This window comes from Taudactylus pleione, unplaced genomic scaffold, assembly GCF_031769625.1.
Source record: "Taudactylus pleione unplaced genomic scaffold, aTauple2 ptg000117l, whole genome shotgun sequence".
NCBI lineage: Eukaryota > Metazoa > Chordata > Amphibia > Anura > Myobatrachidae > Taudactylus > Taudactylus pleione.
The window spans coordinates 19,846,252-19,863,697 of record NW_028284519.1 but is presented as its reverse complement, the minus strand read 5'-3'; the positions used below and the strand labels follow the sequence as shown (position 1 = coordinate 19,863,697).

Genomic DNA, 17,446 nt, shown 5'->3' with positions numbered 1-17,446 from the left:
AGTGGCCTTCCTAAACAGTCGGTGCCCATAACCTGAGTTGTTAGCGAACACAGTCACATCCAAATAATTAATCTGACACTTATCATATAACATGGTGAAATGAATAGGTGTCTCTAAGCTATTTAGATAGCTAAGCATCTCCTGCACAGAACATATATCCCCACGCCACAAAATGAATACATCATCTATGTAGCATTTATAATATGCGATGCTATCTCCAAACCTCGGGTATATATACCGCTTCTCATACTCATCCATATAGATGTTTGCATATGCAGGGGCGATGTTACTCCCCATCGCAGTGCCGGAGGTTTGGAGGTAGCATCGATCGCCAAATCTAAAATAATTACACGTGAGTGCTAGCTCAAGTAATTCCAGCAGAAATTCAATCGGAGGTAAGCCATGGTGATGTAACTCAAGAGCTCTCTTAACAGATTGTATACCTTCAGCATGTGGTATCACCGTATATAGCGAACATACGTCCATGGTTACAAGTAGATGGATATTAGTATCTATCACCAGGGACCTAAGATCTTTCACAAAATCCCCGGTGTCCTTAATATAACTTCGTATATGCTTCACACTCGGCTGCAAAAACGTGTCCAAAAATCGTGCAACCCTGATAATTTATCAGGGTTATGAGGAACAACTCAAACCCTGAAACAATGGAGGTACAGCTATTTGAATGCAGAAGAGATTTCTAGATAGAGGCTATCATCCCAATGTCATCAATAGATGTCTTTTAAGAGCTCGCAGCCTCTATAAAGATGGCAATTCACGGAAGAACACTAATGGCGAGAAAAATTTTGTGTTCTTGACGACCTTTGACACTGGAAGTTATGCCACTAGGGCAGCGATCCAGAAGAACTGGGAACTGGTTAAGACTGATCCCGCTTTGAATAAAGCTTTACCAAAAAGACCTCTCATTGCCTATAGTAGGGGACCCAACCTGAGAGATATGTTAATGCGCCCCAATATGCTGATGGACAAGACTAAGGAAAGTTGGCTGAATGCCACTAAAACTGGGTGCTTTCGATGCTTGAACTGTATCGCATGTAGGAGCATGAATGTTGGTACATATTTTACACACCCCCATAATAGGCAGAAAATCATGATTAAACATCGATTGTCGTGTACATCGGATTATGTGGTATACATATTGATTTGTCCATGCTCCTTGGTTTATGTTGGCAAAACTATCCGTCCGTTCAGAGAACGATTTGCAAATCATCGGTCTACCATAAGGTTGGCATTAGATTCAGGTGTATCTGATAAACCAGTTGCCCGTCATTTTGCACAATGTAAACATCAACTCTCCTCCCTACGATGTATGGTTATCGATAGAATACCACCGTTACAAAGGGGAGGTGATAGAGCAAAACTACTTCGACGTAAAGAAGCTATGTGGATATTTAAACTTGACACCATCTGGCCCAGAGGATTGAATGAAGCTATTCATTATAACATCTTTCTATAAGGGGTGCACTCTGAAAATCATAATGTGATGTGCTATAGGCCTCGAATAACTAGGAGGAGTGAACTGAACTTCAATAATTCAATAACAACTTATGGAAGATTTGGAACTATTGTGGATATTGATATCAGTTTTTTTTGGTTCATTTTCTATGCAATTTTTTCAAATTTTTTTAATTAATTTTTTATATTTCTACAGTAGTTCTTCGACAGTTGGTGCCTATGACAAATAATATTGGTAATTGTTGCGGTTCTTGCATTCATACATGTTTTGTTTTGTGCATATTTTACATGTGTTTGCATTGTTAAAAGATTTTGCTTGTTCCGATTATGTTTCAGAAAAAAATACTGTGATCGACAGCTATACATACCCTATGTATACTTTTTAGTAATGTCTGACTTATGCATCCACGAGGTTTGGGGATTGTTTAATGACACACTAGGTTGCTAGGTTACATAATCTCCGTTTGGATTTACTCACTGGGCTATGAGATACGTTGTGTGGGGTACTATGATTGGCTGAAGATGTCACGTGCCCCTGGTCGCGGGGAGTGACGTCAGCTCTATGCGCAAACCATGTGGGTTATGGAGACGCCGCCCGCAGCTCTCAACTGTTGGTTGCGGCTAATTATGTTGGACCCAGAGAGATGTAAGCTACGGTGTTATATTCCGTGGATAAGCAGACTATCATTACGGGGATGTCGGTTGGGGTAATGTAAAATGTGTCCATGTCTTGTCTTTTACATGTGTTTGGTTATTTTGTAGGGGGAGGGTATAGGGGTACTTAAGGATGCTGTATGTAGTTGATTATTACACCTTGACAAAGGTCTCAAGAGGACCGAAACGTTGGAATAGCGCTCTATGGAATAAAGCTGACTTTTTGAACTCTTGTTTGAAGTCTGGTGAGTGCACCCCTAAAAAACTCTCTATCTATTGGTGGTTCCTTGGACCTACCTGGACCACAATTTAATTTTGCACCCCAGCATTTATTTTTCTAAAGTGAGTGCGGAATGGACATAAAAAAGTATATATATATATATATATATATATATATATATATACAGTCAGGTGCATAAATATTGGGACATTGACAGAATTTGCATATCTTGGCCTCTATTCACCACCACAATGGCTTTGAAATGAAACAAACAAGATGTGCTTTAACTGAAGGCTTTCAGATTTAATTTGAGGGTAATTACATCCAAATCAGGTGAACGGTGTAGGAATTACAACGGTTTCTATATGTGCCTCCCACTTTTTAAGGGGCCAAAAGTAATGAGACAAACTAAACAATCCTAAATCTAAACTTTCACTTTTCAATATTTTGTTGCAAATCCTTTGCAGGCAATTACAGCCTGAAGTCTGGAACGCATAGACATCACCAGACGCTGGGTTTCATCCCTGGTGATGCTCTGCCAGGCCTCTACTGCAAATGTCTTCAGTTCCGGCTTGTTCTTGGGGCATTTTCCCTTCAGTTTTGTCTTCATCAAGTGAAATGCATGCTCAATCGGATTCAGGTCAGGGGATTGACTTGGCCACTGCAGAACATTCCACTTTTTAGCCTTAAAAAACTCTTTGGTTGCTTTTGCAGTATGCTTCGGGTCATTGTCCATCTGCACTGTGAAGCGCCGTCCAATGAGTTCTGAAGCATTTGACTGAATATGAGCATATATTGCCCAAAACACTTCAGAATTCATTCTTTTGTCAGCAGTCACATCATCAATAAATACAAGGGAACCAGTTTCATTGGCAGCCATACATGCCCACGCCATGACACTACCACCACCATACTTCACTGATGAAGTGGTATGTTTTGGATCATGAGCAGTTCCTTTCCTTCTCCATACTCTTCTCTTCCCATCACTCTGGTACAAGTTGATCTTTGTCTCATCTGTCCATAGGATGTTCCAGAACTGTAATGGCTTTTTTAGATGTTGTTTGGCAAACTCTAATCTGGTCTTCCTGTTTTTGAGGCTCACCAATGATTTACATCTTGTGGTAAACCCAGTGGCGTCACAAGGGGGGTGCGGGCCGCACCTGGTGTCACCCTATAAGAAGGTGACACCAAAATCCACACACTCATGCCCGCACCCCCGGCCGCCACACTACTGCCTGCCAGGGCCGCCATCAGGAGAAGGGGACAGTCGGGATTACTGTTCCGGACACTTTGACACCTCCTAACACCCGGCCGCCGCTCCCTCCACCGCCGCCGCTACTTCCTGTCCATACAATCTGCCTTACTGGAGCCCTCTGTCCACCGCGAAAGAGCCGGGTGCCTGTCAATTCCTCCTCTGCCTCTGTATAATAAAGTTTATTACCCAGGGCACGTGACGTCATGACATCACACGCGCCGGATAATAAACTTTATTATACAGAGGCAGAGGAGGAATTGACAGGCACCCGGCTCTTTCGCGGTGGACAGAGGGCTCCAGTAAGGCAGATTGTATGGACAGGCTCACGGTGGACAGCGGCACTGAAGAGAAGAGAGAGGAGCCGCAGTGACTATGGAGCAGCAGCCTGGAACAGAAGAAGGGTAAAACAGCATTGCATTAGGGGAACTGCATAATGGGCACTAATGGGGGCATTCCATAATGGGCTCTAATACGGGGTCATTGAATAAGGGGCACTACATAAGGGGCATTACTGGGAGCACTGCATAATGGACACTACTGGGGGCACTGTGTAAGTGGCGCTAATACGGGGGCATTGCATAAGCAGCACTACTGGGGCACTGCATAAGGGGCATTACTGGGGCATTGCATAATGGACTACTGGTGGCAATGCATAAGGGGCTCTAATACAGAGGGCATTGCATAATGGGGTCTTATACAGGGAGCATTGCAAAAGGGGCTCTTATACCTCCAGTGTATAATGGATACAACTCCAGTGGCATTGCATAAGGGTCTCTAATACAGGTGGCATTGCATAAGGGGCACTACATTGGTTTTCATTAATAATCACCCTTTCAAAATTCCATATAAGACTATTTTTTTTTCTTGTGGCTCTCTTAGACATTGAATATTCGGCCCGGTTGGTATTTTGAGTCTGACATGCCTGGTACACACACACACTAAAATCTATAGATATACAGGGCCATAAGCAGAGGTGTGTGCGGCCGCACAGGGCTGGATTGCCTGGGGTCGGTACTAGCCGTACCTGTTATCCCCTGAAGACTGCACATCTGACTTATGGTTTCTGTACTGTGTGGGAAGAGGGAGGGGACTCTATTGCTGTGGGCATTGTATAAGGGGCACTACTACTGTGGGCATTGTGTAGAAGGGGCACTACTGTGGGCATTGTGTAAAAGAGGTCACTACTGTGTGTCGTAACATAAATAAGGTAAACTATGGTGTAATGTGCATCAGGAGCACTATGTGCAGTGTAATGTGAATAAAATTGTGCTACTGTGTGGCGGAATTTGAATTGGGGATAGTATTGTATGACCATGCCCCTTTCTTTTGAGATCACGCCCCTGTTTTGCACCATGTGCCTTAGGCACACGCTGTCCTTTTATTGATATATTGCCAAGGAAGGGAGGACAGGAGGGGGTCGTTCCACCTCTACGAACATTTTAAGCACTGCTACCCAGAATACCGGGCGTGGCGTCATAATGTCCGCCGGGTGCGCCTGGCATTCTGGCATTTTTTGGTGGGGGGGGGGTGGCGGGGGGTGTCACCATGCATTACAGCACCGGGTGACACCAACCCTAGTGACGCCTCTGGGTAAACCCTCTATATTCACTCTTATGAAGTCTTCTCTTGATTGTTGACTTTGACACATATAAACCTACCTCCTGGAGAGTGTTCTTGATTTGGCCAACTGTTGTGAAGGGGTTTTTCTTCACCAGGGAAATAATTCTTCTGTCATCCACCACAGTTGTTTTCCGTGGTCTTCCGGGTCTTTTGGTGTTGCTGAGCTCTCCGGTGCGTTCTTTCTTTTTAAGAATGTTCCAAACAGTTGATTTGGCCACACCTAATGTTTTTGCTATCTCTCTGATGGGTTTGTTTTGATTTTTCAGCCTAATGATTGAAAGTCGACAGCAACTGATTCCAAATGCAAATGTCACACCTAGAATCAACTCCAGACCTTTTACCGCTTAATTGATAATTAAATAATGAGGGCATAGCCCACACCTGTCCATGAAATAACTTTTGAGTTGATAGTCCCATTACTTTTGGCCCCTTAAAAAGTGGGAAGCACATATAGAAACCGTTGTAATTCCTACACCGTTCACCTGATTTGGCTGTAATTACCCTCAAATTAAATCTGAAAGTCTGCAGTTAAAGCACATCTTGTTTGTTTCATTTCAAAGCCATTGTGGTGGTAAATAGAGGCCAAAATATAAAAATTCTGTCAATGTCCCATTATTTATGCACCTGACTGTATATATATATATAGTGATACTTGTGGTGCAGTGAGTAGGTGCAGAATTAGAGTCCACACGTAGCATTCCAGTTAAATAAACATAAGTGCTGCTTTACTTCCAGCATGTGAAATCAGGAAACAGGTAAAATAATAAACAAACCTAGCCCTTGTTTAGGGCACTAGCTCACTTCTTGAACCCTCTCTACAGAAGCAGCTACTCTGCATGAATGTCTCTCACAGTCTCTGAGATTGGTGGTCCTTCCTGCCACAAGCAGGACAGGACACTGGCCTCCTGGCTTGGTATAGCTTCCTTAGCTTGTTGCAAGGAAGCAGTCTGGCCTGCTTCCTTGCAGGTACCATAGCTCAGTCCCAGAGTTGGATAGCCTTCCCTGTATCTCACAGGTCTAGGCTCAGGCCTCCTGGCCCTCACTGGCTTGCTAGCACAGTGAGCTCTGCCTGACTGGTCTGCCTCAGTCCTTCCTGGACTGAGTTACCTCGGCAGCAATTAGGCATCTTCCAACAATGCCTTTCTAGTATGTGTGGGCGGATCTCCCCTGCCCCACACAGAATCTGCTGCTCACCAGTGCCACTTCTGGTGATACTGCCACAATATAAACGTCAACTTAGCTTTTCAATATACATTTATTTATAATGATTGTATTTCACCAGGTGAATCAGCACTGGTTTAAAACACTGACATTTCATAAATTTATCGGCATATGATTTTCATGTATATTAATGCCCATTGTTGTTATGCAGCCATTATCCAGAAAACTAAAATATTAGTTTTGTCCATTAGCAGAAAATAATGTCCAGACCATTAGTTGCTTCACTCTACAGCATTAATAAAGTGAAGCTCATAGAAATAATTCCCACTGTCTCTTATTGTAATTCATATCCAGGCACTTCAAATGCTTCACCACTTTCTTCTCAACCACTGCACTTATGGGACATCATTAGCACCAATCCAAACAATTTACTGCCTCCATGACTCTCTATGCAATATGTAGTTGTGATTGTTCTTCAGGCAATATATTGTTGTATTGGCTAACTTAACATCCACCAAGCATATGAATTATACTTATACCGTCTGTCAACCTCGGTCACATCATGGACCGTTCAAGACATACAACTTATTCTTAATCGATACTATGATCTCCCAGCAAATAACCTCCTAGTGGCCGTAGACTACCTGGTTAGCCCTGATTGTGGATTTATAAGTATACATCAATTTCAATAAATATATACATATACATACACACCCACATACAATATATGTGTTGCTGAAGTGTGTAACATAATCCACACACTTATGGGAGAAGTACTGCACCCTAAAATTGAGCTATGTAGTCACGCTTGAGGACGGAATTAGCACGGGGCCTGTAGCAATAGATGCTAACCTTACTAAGGGTATGCGTATACTGCAGCACTAGATGGGGGCTGTTTTAAGCGCGCACCTTAGGAAATACGCCCCCAGCCCCTACAGAAATACCAGGCTCTTAGGGAGCTACTGTACAACACGCTGATTAGATGTAATGCTTCACGAAATTGCGTGCTCCTCTTTACTGACAGAGCCATTTTCACATATTATAAGGGCAGACGTACTATCTGTAAATTTTTTATTCGTACACCAGCTGTTAAGGAACAACCTATTACATAGCCAACTTCTGCGCTTGTACCAAACAGGCTGAGTGCAGGCCAACCGCGACTATGGAATGCTACGTCAGCCTGTCAACGTTGCGCAGGGGCCCATCGTTCCAATTTTAGTATATGTGCTACCGAAGCGAGCACCGATTTCTTTTTTTCACCCGGTCTATGCTAGGGAGGGACATAACCATAAAGCAAGATAGACCGCCCTTCCGATTTAGAAGGTGGGCGTACACCCAGTATGCTAATACACAGCTACAGTATATGAGGCCCGTAAGGCTAACCACTGCACCAACCATGACCCTGTAGAGTTGTTAAACAGGGACTATCTGTTGCTGGCAATTGTAGGTGCAAGGGAGAGTCAGTATAAAGGAGAAAATAAAGCACTGAGCTGTGCGTTACTGCACCTGAAGTAACCCCCCCTTCCTCCGAGCAGAGAAGTGGGAGATACAGCGCCTCCTAAGCTCCGCCCCCAGACCCATTTTAGAAAGCGGCTTTAAGTACATGCCTGACCTGCCGGGTATATACAGCCGACTGCAGTACCAAGGCTTTTACTATCACCTGTATAAGGACATTTCAAAAGTTTTAGCCGCTGGGCTGGGATTCCGCACCATCTAAGCGACAGGGAAGCCAGCATGAATAGGGACGGTTCCAGGGTATCTGAATGCCCTTCATAAGAAACCGGCGTTGGTGCCATCAAGCACCGGCGCAGCAGGCAGACAGCCGTGTCCAGGCGGCTGTTCCCACGGAAGCCGACACGGGTGCTTCTATACAAGCACCGGCGCAACAATAGACAGCTGTGCTGAAGCGGCTGTATCCAAGTAACCCTGCGCTGGTGTTTCTCTGATACAAGCACCGGTGTGGCAGGTGTTGCTGCTCCCCAGTAAGTGCTACGACTTGGCCCTTGTATAATGGAGATGCCAAGAATAGTTAAAAGAATGCGCGCCATAAGAGTGGGGGAGGGGCGGGGGGGTATTGTTCCCCCCTAGAGAAACAGCCATTACTGGCTGTAATAAGTCTATTCTCCTTCCGCCACTTACTGTGGAAGGATGGAGTATCTAACTGTGACAGCCGCGTGGAGCACGCTGTCACTGAGCCCAGTCTTTTCTCCACTGCTCCTACTCAGGAGCAGTGGTATACATACAATTTGCTGCTGCGGCCGGGATTCTGGGCTCAGGGGCAGGTGAGGAACCCGGATGCAAGCCATTTCCAGCTGTGGCGGGCCTCACAGAGATAGGTGTCTCAAGTCAGGGGCCCCCCTTCAGGGTACCAGACACAGGCAGCAGTAGCCATGGTGGTCCCTTCCCGGCAGCTCCCACATAGTAGGCAGGCTGCCGCAGTTTGCAGTCTGCCTGTTCTCACAGGAAAAAGAATTATAAAATAAAATTGAAAGCAAATAAAATACTAACGGGCTGGAGAATTTCTAAATTATTTAAAGTGCCAGACTCTACTCTACCACCGTCTATACCCCATTGTCTGTGCTCCAGTGTCCCCTAGTGGATGAAGGAGAAACATAGATATTAAAAAACGTAGCATACCCTCTTCAAATAAATACTTGGACATGACCATCTTACATACAGTAAGCCCATTACCTCTCTGTTCCATCTCCTTCCTGTGTCTCCTCTCTTCAGTTTGCCTCCTGATTTCGGCTAATGCGTCAATACTATCCTGGATCTTCTTTCTTTCTTTATTCTCCCAACTTTCTCTTTCCCTAATCTCAGCTTCCCGTCCTCCTTGGACCCAGGCTTCTGCACATCCCCTGTAATAGGCACAGATGCTTAAGATTTGTTAGTTTGCTGCATGATAATAAAGGCACAAATCACGTCATTGGTCAGGGTTGTAACTAGGTATTTGAAGGTCCCATAGCAAAAGTTTGTAAGGCCCCCTATGTGCCACCCAATGGTGAAAAATGTATATAACACAGAAGTTCCCAAACTCGATCCGCAAGGCACCCTAACAGGCCAGGTTAAAAGATAACCATGTTTGGGCACAGGTGAATTAGTACCTCAGTTTTTCTATTTAACCATCTGTGCTCAACTAAAGATATCCTTAAAACCTGGACTGTTAGGATGCCTTGAGGACCAAGTTTGGGAATCTCTGATATAACACATGTAACTTTAACAAGGAAGATGGGTCCCCTCAGTTCTGGGCCCCATAGCAGCTGCACCCCTTGCACCTAAGGTAGTTACGCCAATGTCATTGGTTAACAGAATGCTACAAAATGATTTATGGAAGTTTGCTAAGGGCTATTCCATACTTCAGATCACAGTGTCAAAAGATATATGTGTGAAAGTGTTTATTACTTTATATTACATGTATTGATAAGACAGTTTTATTCCATTAAATAGGTATTAAAAAAAACCTATATTTCCCACACACCAACACATGTGCCTACGTCTTCTGTATATATCTGCATTTATAGACATGTGAAGGTAAACATGAGATCAAATACAATAGCTATAATTTAATTAGTAGCAATGAAAACGGCAGAGAGAGTGTTTGTTACAGTCATCGCAATTCACGGTTCTGGTGGGGCCACAGCCAATCCTGGTAGCCACCCTGAGAAAATCCTGCAGAAGGTAGAGCAGCCAACAATGCGCCAGGCAGAAATGCTAAAGTGGTTATTAAGGGGCCTATTTATCAATTATTACTAGAGGGATACCCTCGAAAATACCGGTTTCTGGGAAATACCCGCAAACAATAAGTATCCCCCAAATGTATGTACGGGGGACTGCAGCAGATATTTGTGATGTCTGTTGCAGTCTCCCGTTTTCACACAGAAAAGCAGCCCCCATAGGTTTCCCAGCACAGGCTGATCCTGACTGTAAGGGATGTAGGTTGCTCCTCTTTTATTCCTGACTGGCTTCTGGATACCACAGAGGTACAGACACTATTCTTACTAATATCTGGGAAGATTGGCAAAGCAAATCTTTCTCAAAACTCACTGCCTGGAGACAAACAAGGTGGCAGAGTGGTCCTCACCTTCAGTCACTTACTGTCTGCTTCAACTTCCTGTTGGTGTCATTTACTTACTATTTACATTGTCTTCCTGTCCTTCCACCCAGGCTGTCTCCCAATGCCTAGCTCACATATTTCCTATCATTTGACTTTACTAATTTCATACTAGGTGATTTTAACTTCCCTACTGAGAACCAAGGGTCACTTCTCCATATACATCCTACTTGATCTTTCTTCTGCATTCACCCACTTCTCCTGCACACCTTTCACTCCATTGGCCGGACTCTCAGATCTTCCTGACTGTGAACAACACCACAGTTTCCAGTCTCTTAAGCCTGCTTCATATTACTCTTGGCTCTGCATTACTCCTCACATCCAGTATATATCACCGTAATCAATCTCGATATTTTGTTAACCACTTACCAGACGGTGGTGCATGGGAAGCGATGACAGGCAGGTGGGCTTTCCCTGCTGCATTCTAATGTGACCGCATGCTATTTTGTTTCTCATCCTGAAGGGTCCAAGCTGTAATGTTGGCGGTAAGTGGTTTTTGTGCAACCCAGAATGCTAATATATATATATATATATATATATATATATATATGCACACATACATACACTCGGGTTGCAGCACCCAAATGGATCCCGTATATGTTGGTGTTACTTCAAAGTTTCAGCGCTTTATTGCGCCTTCGTCATGAAACAGCATCATGCGTGATGCGGTTTCCTGACAAAAGCGCAATAAAGCGCTGAAATGTTGAAGTTATACCAACGCTTCTATATCTATTTACTGACTGACCAGAGTGATCATCTATCTATAATTTATATATATATATATATATATATATATATATACACACACACACACATATATACACACACACACACACACACAATCAAATCAATATTTGGGATGACCACTTTTTGTCTTCAAAACAGCATAAATTCTTCAATTACTTCAAATCTTGGAGAACTAACCACAGATCTGTGTGTCCCATACATGCCACTGCATGCACACGAGTGCCAAATGGCCCCTAATGTGGCGCTTTCGGAAAGAACAATTTCTAAAGCATTTTTGAAAAACAAATTGTCAGCTTAGTGGTAAAAATATTATGCTCTGTTACAGGGCCGGCTCTAGGGGTGTTCGACCAGTGCGGTCAAACAGGGGCACCACCCACAGATTGCGCACCCCTCCCCAATATCCCGATTTCAGCGGGACAGTACTGTCCCACTGTTCCACCCATGGGCCGAAGTGGCCCGCGGGTGGTCAAATCGGACCCCGGAGTCTGAATGGATGCTTCACGCGGCATCCATTCAGTGACGGGAGAGGGGCTGGGTGAAGCCCAACTAATGAGGCTCCCCCCAGTCTGATGTTATTTGGAGGCGTGCCATGCGGGCACACCTCCAAATAACGTCACCTAGGGGTTGTGGCCTATGATAATTAGGCCATGCCCATACTCTTCATAATACTCTCTTAGATCTGCCCCTGACCTGCATTAGTGCCCCTTATGCAGTGCCCCCAGTAGTGGTGCCCCTTATGCAGTGCTCGCAGTAGTGGTAGTGCCCCTTATGCAGTGCCCCAAGTAGTGGTGCCCCTTATGCAATGCCCCCAGTAGTGGTAGTGCCCCTTATGCAGTGAACACAATGGTAGTGTCCCTTATTCAGTGACCCCAGTAGTGGTGCCCCTTATGCAGTGCCCACAGTGGTAGTGCCTCTTATGTAGTGCCCCCAGTAGTGGTGCCCCTTATGCAGAGCCCACAGTACTGGTAGTGCCCCTTAGGCAGTGCCCTGTAGTAGTGGTGGCCCTTATGCAGTGCCCACAGTGGTAGTACCCCATATGCAGATTCCCTTCTTCAGTGCTCTCAGTAGTGGGGTCCCTTATGCAGTGCCCCCTATGCAATGCTCCAGGGCCAGATTAACAATGGGGCGGATGGAGCTACAGCTCCAGGCCTCCAAATAAAAATAGGCCCATCAACATGACAGAATGATTACCAACTGCCTAACTGGCCATACATTTTAAGTATTTAAATAGTTTTTCTAGTCCCCCTATCCCCCAAAAAAAAACAAAATTATGCAATTTTTCTATTTCTATGTAGTTAGGGAGACGTTGTGGTCATAGTTTAGGGGATGTATAAACCAAGGTGACTCTGACCACAGCCACACAGCACCGTTCACAGCTCTTCCCCATCTCAGTATAGGCCCTTGAAGATTTTCAGCTCCAGGCCTATGTGGGCCTTAATCCGGCCCTGCAATGCTCCCATTAGTAATGCCCCTTGAGTAATGCCCCCAGAAGTGATGTCCCTTATAGTGAAGCTGCTTATGCGAAAAAAAACACAAAAAAAACAATACTTACCTTAAGCCCCGCTCCTGCGTCCGCTGCCTCCGGTCCGCCCGGCTGCTCCTCTGAACTATGGTAGAGACGTCATGAGGCCTCTCCCATAGTGCACTGCACACTGCAGGAGCCGGAAGCCGGAGCTCAGGAGTGAGCTCCAGCTTCCGGCTGCCGCTGCGGGGAGGGAGCCGGGCGCCCGCTGGTAACAAAATCTTAGCGGGCAATTGGCAAATAGAGCCTCCCTGTTAATTTGTGAAGAGATTTTTCCATCAAAATGAATGAAATCCATACATGTGTGTAACATCAGTAGTGTCAGCCCAAAGCAATATTCTGTCTAACGTGCGTAGTTCAGAAAAACAAAGAGTTAAAAATCTAAATAATGAGGCTACCACCCTTACAGTGTGCAATATTTTTCCTAGCAAGTTATAACTTTCAGATTGTCCAACTTAGAAGGAACAATGATCTAAAGAAACCCAACACATGCAACAAATCAATACATCATAACTGAAAGTTCTTTTCATAAGTAATCTTTTTATGTAATGATTTATACACACATAGGACAAACCTTGGTATATGAAGCATGGTCAGGAAAGAGACTGCACAATTATAATCGCCCAATCTATCCATGGGCATGGAGGAGAACTTTATTCCAGTACTGAACTCTCACACCTTTCTGAGAGATCTTTTTAATATTATGTAACAATAAATGTAATTGTAGGCACCTTTACTATTAAACTTCTATTCAAACTTAATTTAAATAGTAAATATATTTGAAAATAACATTCTTCCCTAAGAAGGACTTACCTGGCTGCAGATAATATCTAGCTGGATAGAGTTTGCCCTGCACTACATCCAGTTAGTACTTCCAATTATTGTATGTATAACATTCCACCAGACAATACATTTTACCTGTCCTTTGGAAAGATGGGTCTGTCATCAAGATAAGTTAGATCTTTCAACCGCACTGTAACTATCTTTCTATAATTAGGAATCTTCTTAATTACTTCATTTCCCATCAAGTTTAAAACATGCTATAAGGAAAGAACAGAAGCAAAGACTAAGTATCGCAACATGCTACAAGGAAAGAACAGAAGCAAAGACTAAAGCTGGCCACACACTAGACCAACTTACATCCAACCAGCCAACTTGTTGATTGGTTGGAATGAAAATCTGGTAATGTATGAAAGCAAATGACAATCAGCAATTTGCTCCCAAACGCCGGAAAATGGACAAAACTGTTGTTTGTTAAATGTTTGATCTAAACAATTTGTTCAAACTTGTCTGACGACCATTTTCATCTGTTTTCTAGCATTTAGGAGCAAATTGCTGATCATCAGTTACTCCCATCCGTTACCAGATTTTCATTCCAACCAATCAACTAGTTGGCTGGTTGGACAGATAATCTTTAGATGTGTGGCCAGCTTAAGTATGGCAACCAAGGCAAGAAGAAGTGACATTTCTGAGTACACCTGCAGCAGTCAGGCATAATGCACCTAAAATCTCCACTCCATGGTTGTTGTTTGTTGTTGTTTTTAAAATCGGGTTATAGTGATTTTTTAGCTACACTGGATTACAATGCTATATGCCATCTGCTTCAGTGTCATTAAATGTTAATGTTCAATTCTGTAATGTATATGCAGCAGGGTTGGACAAAAAAATGTATTTTTAAAAAACAAACAAACAAGAAGATAGGCTTATTTTTTTGTTTAAACAGTTGTTTTTGGTTTAAACCAGTTTTTTGCATTACTGTTTAAATGAATAAAAAATGTAATCCTGCTTGTTATATTAATACTGTGAAACATTACTATGTATTAGAAAGCTTGATCAGTCACGTTTTAATGCTTTCTAACATTAACAATCCAAAGTTATTAGGGTTTGATATGATTTATTTGACGTCTTTCAATAAAACCAATTTTAGTCTAAACATAATTAAAACATGAAAAAAAGGAGTTAAGCATTAGGACTGGAAATGTCACTGGCATTAAACATTTTTAATATAAATATTAGTTTAGAGGCCTTTTCAGTTCTCGGTCTGTTTCGAAGCTTCGAGTGAACTAAACCGCAAGAAGAAAAAATTCTTTCTACACTAGCTGAAGGGGCTGAGCAGTCAGACGTTGTTCAATAATGGGAAATACATTAGGGTTAACTTTTTCAATTTTGCTATTTTTGCTTGTCCACCACTCATAAGATGACACTTGTGACACCACAGAGCCTAAGGGCCAAATGTAATAGGGTGAGAGTTTAGCAAATGTGAGAGTTTAGCAAAAGTCAATGTAATAGAGTCTGAGAACATGTAAACTCACGTTTTTTAGACTCAAAAAACTCTCACGATTTAAACTCTCATCCAGATGTTTTCCCATTTTGAAGATTAAACTCAACTAGTGTCAGAGTTTACCGCTAAACTGTCACATTTTCCAAAACTGTCACCCTATTACATTTGGCCCTAAGTCTTTCTTTCTTCCACTCATCTCGATAGGCCTGAAGGTTTTGAATTGATATACAAATGTAAACATGGAGATTAAACCATGAGGTGTTTCTCTGTGTATTACCTGTTTTATGTGTTGGTGTTGTTTACTCTTTAAGAGGGGGGAATTCAATTCAGTACGATGTAGAATAGCTGCGGGAGAGAGCTCCCGCAGCTATTCAATTCAAAGCGCTGTTTGGGCGGGCATAGGATTTCTTCTCACACCCCCCGCGCGCCCAGCACTTTAGTTGGAGAATGCCGGTTACCGTGCATTAACACCCAGGTTAAGTCGCGAGAACCAACATTCTCTGACTTACCTGCTTCCCGACGAGGCACACAGCGCTTTGAATTGAATAGCTGCGGGAGCTCCCTCCCGCGGCTATTCATCATCGCGCTGAATTGAATTCCCCCCTAAGATTGAGAATGTTAGCTGTGTTTATTTCCTGCTCTATTGGATTGTTGGGGGAGAAGTTTTAGCTTGATGCAAGGCAAATTTAGCACCTTTCTTATCTGGATCACCCTCTCTATATCTTTGTAATGTGTGTGTTTACTGTATTGGTTCAGCTTACTCAGATTAAGACCACAAGCAACGAGAATGTGGAATAATACCGGTCACAGCGTTGTGCCTGTAGTCACAGCATAATAAAAAAAACATTTGGTTTAAACAAAAGTGGTTTAAACCAGCCAACCCTGATATGCAGCCTAGTAATTGATTGGCTGCAGGACACTTTAACTTCACATACCAAGTTTGGCATCTTCTCAAGGATATCAATTACAGCAGGATCATCCAGTTTATTATGAGATAAATCCAGGACACTAATACTGTGGCATTCCTGTAGGTGCTGTATATCTTCCACTGTGTGTAATTGATTGTGAGCAATTTGCAGGGTGGTCAGACCTGGGAGACAAGCTGGAACACAAGCATATTATTTAAAACAGTTTAATTTAGATAAAGGACACTCTACCGCCAAACTAAGGACATTGTCCTTAAATTCTGACATCAGTCGTTTTGTATTGCAATAACCCGCTATTGTGTTTTATTTTTAGTTTTACAGGGGTAGTATCTCAGCAGCAACAGAGGTTGTTCCAGAGCAAGATGTGAGCTGACCACGTAACACTATACCATACACCCTGGGAGAATACATATTGTAATGCAGCCAATAGTTTCCTGTTCCTTTAAAGTAATATTTAAAATGAGATGTTTCATGACAATATTTTTATAGTTATATTCAAATATATTTACATTTCAGGCTATATTCATATTTTTCTTCAATCCAATTATATTTTGAATGTGGATTTATCTACCATCTTTGTGATCTATGACACAACAGCGTTGGTACCAGGAATCTGGGTTTCCCCACTCCCCTCCCTCAGTTTATATTCATATTTTGTCTAAATACAGTATTTAAAAAAAATATTATTTTAAGGCTTTAGAAGTGTAACAGTAGTCAAAATACACTTGTTTAAGCAGCACGTGCCACTAACAGTGTAGACAGTCATTCTGTGGGTTTTACCAACTTTATAAGGAGAATACAACCAATCAATTCAGTAGGAGGCAATTGATGTCTATACTCATGAAACACTAGTTCTTAGTAAATTGATGGTTTGCATGATCATAAACTTCAGCGCAGTCCATAAAATGGCTGCCTGAACTGTGTATATATGACAGGTAATAAACACTATTTTTTTTAAGTGATTGCTTTCTAAAATAAATCAAATAGATTACTATTACCATGATAGCCCATTCACTAAGAGCACTTATAGATTGAGATGTATAATAAATATATAATTTAGCTCAAACAATGAAGCAGACTGGCAGTCCTTCACAGTAAAGAATATACAGTTCTCACTTTCTATGCGGCTACTTGTATATGAACACTCACACAGCTTTTCTATGGTCCTGATGTAATTGTTTGAGAGGTTGAGAGAGTCCAGTTTTTGCAGGTGTTGAAGATTCTCAATTTTGTGGATCAGGTTTTGATGTAAGAAGAGGCAGCGCAGCTCCGTCTGAGCGTCGAGATTCTCAATCTTCTGCAGACCGTTACACTCCAGCCACAGACATTTCAGGCCTGTGTATTCCTCCAGATTCTCAATACACATAAATCCTTTTAGGACAAAGAGAATAAACAATGTAACAGTGCAATCAGAGAAACAAAATGACAGCAAGAGAAACACATTTCTATAGTTGTGTGTGTGTGCCTATTACT

The 17,446-nt window shown here is 42.8% G+C and overlaps 1 protein-coding gene across 1 annotated transcript in view; it reads right to left on the bottom strand.

Moving 5' to 3' along the window:
* LOC148524685 (dynein axonemal assembly factor 1-like) overlaps window positions 1-17,446 on the bottom strand; it is a 59,562-nt gene that overhangs the window by 30,248 nt on the left and 11,868 nt on the right. The window contains exons 4-7 of the mRNA XM_088471973.1: window positions 17,123-17,344; window positions 15,983-16,149; window positions 13,685-13,806; window positions 9,078-9,244 (exon numbers count right to left, since the gene is read on the bottom strand). Coding sequence (XP_088328099.1) covers window positions 9,078-9,244; window positions 13,685-13,806; window positions 15,983-16,149; window positions 17,123-17,344 — 678 coding nt within the window. The remainder of the gene's footprint in view (window positions 1-9,077; window positions 9,245-13,684; window positions 13,807-15,982; window positions 16,150-17,122; window positions 17,345-17,446) is intronic.